The sequence below is a fragment of the Mandrillus leucophaeus genome, unplaced genomic scaffold (assembly GCF_000951045.1).
Source record: "Mandrillus leucophaeus isolate KB7577 unplaced genomic scaffold, Mleu.le_1.0 Scaffold407, whole genome shotgun sequence".
Lineage (NCBI taxonomy): Eukaryota > Metazoa > Chordata > Mammalia > Primates > Cercopithecidae > Mandrillus > Mandrillus leucophaeus.
The window spans coordinates 439,545-446,895 of record NW_012104332.1 but is presented as its reverse complement, the minus strand read 5'-3'; the positions used below and the strand labels follow the sequence as shown (position 1 = coordinate 446,895).

Sequence of the window (7,351 nt, the reverse complement as noted above, 5' to 3'; positions counted from 1 at the left end):
TGTCTCTGCCATTTACTGGTCTTTTCAAAATTATGACTCTAAAATATCTTGTAGGCAAAATTATGAGGCTTGCAGAGTTAGCTTTGAGATTTCTCAATTCCTCACCCACTCCTTCCCCTCCTTCCCACAAGCTCCATTTCTGTCCCATGCCCCCAGATTGTCTTCTCCAGGTGACTTGAACCCACCTTCTTGGTTGCAGTATCAGTACATTGTACCCTTGTCTGCACTGAAATTAACCATGCAGTCGAAACTAGTACCTTCTTGAGTTGATGGGTGTGTGTGTGGTGGGGTGGGGTGGGGAGGGGGTATAATTACTTAATTGAATCTGTGTTAATAACATGTTAACTATTAATGCAAACCCACAGTCCCTCTCTACCTCCCCCTCAGGAAGTCCCTAATGGTGTTTGGTCATTGTTTCAGTCACTTGTCACATATTGTGTTTTCTTGGCCCATATCTCTAACCACATCCTTATCAAAATATTTTGATGCACGCATTTGAAAAGTAGAAACACAACATACTTAAGATAGTTGGAGGGCTTGGCTCCTATTTGCATCACAATGATTCTGCCTATGAAGATTTTCCCTAACAGTCAACTAGGATTATATACAACCTGTGGTTTCAAAAAATCATCTCATCTTATTAAATTTTCTCATTTTAAAATACCTGTGACTCTTCTGAATAATGAAAAAATGACATGAATGAAGAATATGTATATAAACTGTCTCTAAAGTTATTAGGAAAATATTTTTATTTAACTGTGCCTAATGTTTGGGGGTATTACAGTGAACTCTACTTTTAAAGATGAGTAGTTATATATTAATATATTGGCCCTGAAATTTTTGAGTTTTCACCCTATAGTCCAGAAAAAGCCTTTATTTTTAATAGTTGCCCTAAAATTTTAACACAAAAGTTTTACTTAGCTAAATCTAAATTTAATCAGTAGCTTTACCCCACTTCCAAACAATATAAAGACTTTAAAATGCCTTCATTCTGATTTCCTTTCCTTGCTTGCTATTATTTTCCAGGATTTTAACTCTGTTTGCTTGGTTTTATTTGTTTGTTTGTTTTACGACAGAGTCTCACTTTGTCATCCAGGCTGGAGTGTAGTGGTGTGATCATAGTTCACTAGAGCCTTGAACTCCTGGGCTCAAGGGATCCTCTCGCCTAGCCTCCTGAGTTGCTGGGACTACAGGCATGCACCACCATGCTCAAATTATTATTATTAGTAGTAGTGGTAGTACAGACCGGGTCTCAGTATGTTGCCCAAGCTTGTCTCAAACTCCTGGCTGGCCTCAAGGGATCCTCCCATCTCAGCCTCCCAAAGTGCTGGGATTATAGGCATGAGCCATTGTACCCGGCTTACTTGCTTGGTTTTAAGTCCACAAATTAGACATCACCATCATTCTATTTAGATTTTCTCATATTTACCGTTTTCTTTACATATCATTGCTACTTCATTCAGAGCTTCTGGGATCAAACCCTAGTTCCTGGCATTTTGGACTGGTTGATAGTCTCCAGGATATTCAGGCAGTGAAGTGCCTCCAAAAGAAAATGAGAAAAGAAAGGTCCTGGGAAATATGCCTCACTCCTACCCCCGCAGTGCTGCCGCTGCTGTCCCAGGACCGTGGGCACCCCTGAGTATCTCCCTTCCACTCTCTCTGATCACTGTGTTTTATGGAGTAGAGGGGGACAATGACATCTTATAGAATACTAAAGTTAAATATGTTCAGTTTAAGGAGCTGTCATTTAGTCTGAGATCGTGTCTTTCCTACCTCTTTTGCTGTTAACTTTATTTTATAACATAATGGTGATGGTAGTTGAAGTTTGTTATTTTGTTTTGTTTTAAATTAATTAATTAAGATTTGTTTTTATATTTCCTTACTTGGCAAATACAAAGTTGTGAATCACAACCCAGATTTTTTGAAATTGTATTGGGTATTGAAATCCCAAACCACTGCTATAAACAGCTAGCTGTGAGTTTGGGGTGTGGACATCGGGACACCTGAAACCATGTCTTGGTTACGTCAAGAGCCTTATTGATTATTTAGATTATGTATGAATCCTGTGGTGTTTACAGTACTTTGCAACCTTTAGTACTTAGCTGAACTGTATTGGATCGGGAGTCCTCAATACGCCCTCAATGATTTACATTGTTTTTAGCTACTTCCGTAAGGCTGAGTCTATACTAGCAAAATGACCTGGGTGCTTAATGTGCTCCCTACATACATCTGGTGATGTTTGTGCTCTCAGTTTTTTAAGAACACTGCTTTGAGAGTCACACCACCCAATATTCTACCAATAACTTACTATGTACCTTCATCATTTGTAAGAAGAGGGGGTTGAACTAAGCGATCTCCAAGTCACTTTTCTGCACAAATGTAGGTGGTGATTGTATTTGTGTGTACACATTTTTTTAAAGCCTTAAAGAGATCTAGGTATTTCTCATGTGTTTATATTAAATCTAAGATCCATGTTGCAAATTTGGACGTGGAGGACATTAATTTTTCTGATGTAGGTTACTCTTTAAGAGGCGTGTTGCATCTGTAATATTGGTGCCACCACTTTGGCAGATGCAGTTTCTTCATTTACTTGTAAGTGTTCAGTCTGAAGTCTACATAAGGTAACTTGAGTTCTCATTTCTCTGGTATTAAAAAATGGTCATGTTTAAATAAGGCCACAATGTTTATTTCAAAGGGTCCCAGAATCATTTTTTTAAAATATCATCATATGCTTGACACATAGACAAATGATGACTACTTGAAGATGCACCAGCCATGATTGTGGAGACCTCCAAATTCATGACAGAGTTGTTAACTGGCAGGTTTGTTATTTCCTATAAGTACAAGGAAGGGAAGTGTTAAAATAACTCGTGCCCATTAGAGAGAGGAAATTAACATTCCCTTAAAAATTGTTTTCCAGTGAAGGAAGCCCATCCCCCAGAATGGAGCTGCTGCATAATATCGACCCGAACTTCGTGGACTCTTCGCCGTGTGAGTACCAGTGCATTGCTACTAGGTTAAATCTCATTGGCCCACCAAGGTGGTTTGATTACCTAGTGTGTCTCTAGCCTAGCTTTCTCTTTTTTCCTGAGTTGCTAGAAAGCTAAACAGTTCTTCAGGACACACCTTCCACTCATCTCAGAGGGCAGTGTGCTGTGAAAGGAACGCCAGTTTATGAAACAAGAAAGGTGAATTCTATTCTTGCTCTGCCACTTACTAGCCTTTAAGCCATTGAACTCTTCCTGCCCCAGCCTTCCCCATTTACAAAAGAACTCATGGCATCTCTGAGGCTCCTTCTCACTGTAGATGTCACGTTGCTGCCCTGTTCTTACCTGAGAGCTCCAGAGCCGCCTGCCAGAAAACTCACAGTCCAATAAACCACAGCTGGGTTCCAGCGTAGTGTGAGCAACCACATTATCTGATTGGGATGGTCAGGTACTGCCCAACACCTGCTGGGTGTCACAGGTGTGACTTTCCTCGCAGTCCTGGAAGTGATTCCGCTTGATCCTGCCTCCTGCCTAAATTAACCTGTAAAGAGTCCTACCATTTCCTTCAGGGCAGGCAGGCATGCATGTAGTGCTTCCGGATCACAATGGGCTGTAATAGGCCTGTATAAATACCATGCTAGTGGCCCTAATGCCCTCAGCATAGTGAGTTTGGGCATAGAAAGCCTTAGCAATTAGACCCTTTGCCCAGCTTTCATCATAATGCTCATCTTGCAAACAGTGCCCTTCTATTCCCTTATTCATATGGGGGGGCTCCCATCCACTCCTTTCTGGACATACTGCTGACCCCTTAGTTCAGGCTCTCCTTACTTCTTTGTTTTTTCCAAACTGTATTATAGCTCGCCACAAAATATTCTTGCTCAGAGATTCCTGCTCAAGAGAATTACCCCACAGTCGTTCTAAATGTGTCATCGGGCACTCAGGTCCCACTTGCCCGGCCAGCCTCACTCCAGGCACTCCTTGTCATGTTCTCATCTCCTGGACACTTGCCATCTCCAGGCATGCAGGTCATCATACTGTCATGAATATGCTTTTCCCTGTGCCTGAACCACGTTTTCCCTACCTCTCTACAGTCTCTCTCATCCCTTAAAAACCCGGCCCCATGCCCCCTCTGTGAATGCTTTCCAGAGCCCCAGAAGAAGCAGTCACTCCTTCCTGTGTGCGTGCGTCCCCATATACCATCCCTCACGTGTTCGTGTTTGTGCCTGCATTTCCAAGCTGAGAGCTCCTGGAAGTCAGCGTCTCTTGTATTTTTTTATCCTCATCAGTTAACACAAATACTGGGCGCTTGCTAGGCACTCAGTAATGATTGCTTGATGACTCAGTAGACAATTGGAGAGTTGAGATGCAATAAAGACCAAGCGGACACATTAAGACCTGGACAGGAAAGGGCCCTGAGACAGGCGAGAATGGCTACGTCATGGAGAAATTTCTATTTCTTTTGGAGTAAATCCATGTCATTGAGAGAGGCAAGGGGAAGCTTTGAGCCCTAAGGACTGTAAGAACAGTCTAGATTTATGCTGTCCAGTATGGTAGCCACAGGCCACATGTGGCTGTTGGGTACTTAAAATGTGGCTAACTGTGGATTGAGATGTGCTGTGAGTAGAATATGCACATCAGATTTTGAAGACTTAGTACACCTATGTATTATATGCATACAATATTATAGATTTATTATTTGGTGAAAGGATAATACTTTGGATATATTGAATTAAATATATTGTTAATGTTTTACTTATCTCCTCTTCCTTTCTTAATGTGGCTAATAGAAAATTTAATTTTAATTAACTTACATATGTGACTTGCATTATATTTCTATTGGCCTAAAAACCTCTTCTAGAAGGTGCTAGAAAGTAAGTTGATCAGCTGAGCTGATCACAAAGCTGTGACTAGTTACTGTGAGGCTACATCAATGACTCCTAAACTTTTCTCTACCCCAGTACGCCTAAGAGATACGTTTCAGTCATATCAAAATCTCTAAGGGTGGCTGGAAGAGAATACTAGGGAGGCAGGAATGGCTTTAAAACTTTCTGAGTAATTTAATGCACTGCAAAGCCCAGTATAACCTAGGTCTAGGGGATATGTGGAATATGCCACCCACATTATAATGGTTGTAAGTGTCTTCACCTGTTAAATTCCACCTACAAATGAAAAACCTTAAGACCCCTCACTCACTAAGCTGTATTGTCGTTTGGCATTTGAAGTAGGAGCTTGGGAACTATACTCCTATGTGATATGGTTGGGATTTGTGTCCCACCCAAATCTCATTTCGAATTGTATCCCCAATGCTGGAGGAGGGGCCCAGCGGGAGGTGACTGGATCATGGGTGTGGATTTCCCCCTTGCTGTTCTGGTGATATTGAGTGAGTTCTCATGAGATCTGGTTGTTTGAAAGTGTATAGCACTTCCCGCTTCACACTCTTCCTCCTGCTCCAGACATGTAGGACGTGCCTGCCTCCCCTTCTCCTTCTGCCATGATTATAAGTTCCTGAGGCCTCCCCAGCCATGATTCCTGTAGAGTCTATGGAACCCTGAACCAATTAAACCTCTTTTCTTTATACCCAGTCTCAGGCAGTTCTTCATAACAATGCAAGGACAGACGAATACACTATCACCACAGCACTGCGTGCTCCACGGTTCTTGGTGCAACTTGCTGTGCTTTCTCCTGTCTTACCTAAAGGGCCCTAGCAAAATAACAGCACAGGCAAAAGGTTTCTCCAGCGTAAAAGTTGGTAAGAGTGTGGAAATTAGAATAGAAAATTTTCTTAATCTTGCCACCCATAGACTGTAAGGACATTTACTTCTCTTGGACTCAGTTTCCTACATATTATGTGGAGGACTTATAAGACCCAGTACTGTGGCCCCAAATTTAGGGATCCTCTTTGGCCTTCTGCTGCTCTTTCTCCCCTCTCTGGAGCCCACCCAGGTCTTCATGTTGGCTTCCTCGCCAGCTTGGGACTCCTGCTCTGACTCCTGCAGATAATGAGGGACCTTGTCGGCTCCTGCAAGGACGTGGAACCACTTCACTGTTGCTTCATACACACAGGGCGTTCTCTGCTATCTGCGCCTGCAGGTAGCAAGGTGCCACCCACCTCCTCACACATGGCAATCCCATGGGCCTTTTCTGCCCAGTTTTTATATTCACTTCACTCTACTGAGAGGCAGAAGCAGAAAAAAGAAGAGCTATCTTTGGGTGCCTGGTCCTTTTTAGGATGATGATACAAGCCCATTTCCTTTTCTATGCAATTTATTTATGAGGAAAAATTAAATCCAGCTATTAAAAAAACATGTACTTAGAGGACAGCTAAGTCTGGATATCATATTCATAGAGCACAGAGGCTTTTGTGGAGTAAAATCAGAAAGCAGCCAATCTCAGGTGTAAACTAAGGATTAAGAATGGAGTCAGTGTTATCACAGAAGCATTTCTGTGGTTTCTCACTCCAGCTCTTCTCAGATCATTGGTGCTTACTGCGGGAGAAGAAGGTAGTGTTCCACCTCCACCTTCCCTAAAGCCACTTCGTCAGTTTCCTCACCTGTGGAGTAAGAAGGAATTAAATGATCTGCAAGGTCCCTCTGGCTTCAGTGTGCTGTGGGTCTCTACATGAATGGGACCTCAGAGGAGCAAATCTGCTTACTCTGCTTCTCTCCTTTTTCTGCCTGCCAGAAGTAGTGTGTCCATTGATAAGCAGTGATGTTGCCAAAGGCATGGTCATAAATAGATGAACACAAGTGAAAATGCTAGACACATTATATGCACTAGAGGAATTTGAATTATTTTATGAGTTTCTTATTACTACATCCTGGCCACCTTTCTGATCTTTGTTCTAAAACATCACTGTATCAATCTGCTTTTCCATCTCCTCTTTCCCTTAGTGGGTCATCCTGGGGTTTGTTGACCAATGTCTCCTCTGATTCTGAATCATACGAATAGGCATTAGGTACTTGCCAGGAGATTTCTGCCTTCTGCTTAGCACCACATGCCCCCAGAAGCTGGCTTCTTGGATTTCAGCAGCTACACCTCCCCTGTCCCCTGCCAACACACATCCCATTCCCCTAGTCAAATTATGGGGTGCCCAGAGGCCCATCCTGCTGATGGAGTCAGAACTTTTTTCACGGTCACATACCCATGGTAGGTTGTGGCTCGGATACTAACAGTAAAAATACTTAAAGATTGGCACAAAATATTGATACACGTACACATTCACAGAGAAACATGCACACACACCAGGGGTCACCAAATCTCTCCCAGAGCAGGAGATTCACCATTCTGCAGTAAAGCATAAAGTCTCAAGGATGCATACATAAATTACACCATTAGGATGAGGATGACTACAGTTTAAAACATAA

The 7,351-nt window shown here is 42.4% G+C and overlaps 1 protein-coding gene across 1 annotated transcript in view; it reads left to right on the top strand.

Annotated features, from left to right (window-relative positions):
• ARSB (arylsulfatase B) overlaps positions 1 to 7,351 on the top strand; it is a 193,613-nt gene that overhangs the window by 121,334 nt on the left and 64,928 nt on the right. Inside the window, exon 6 of the mRNA XM_011992211.1 lies at positions 2,921 to 2,991. Coding sequence (XP_011847601.1) covers positions 2,921 to 2,991 — 71 coding nt within the window. The remainder of the gene's footprint in view (positions 1 to 2,920; positions 2,992 to 7,351) is intronic.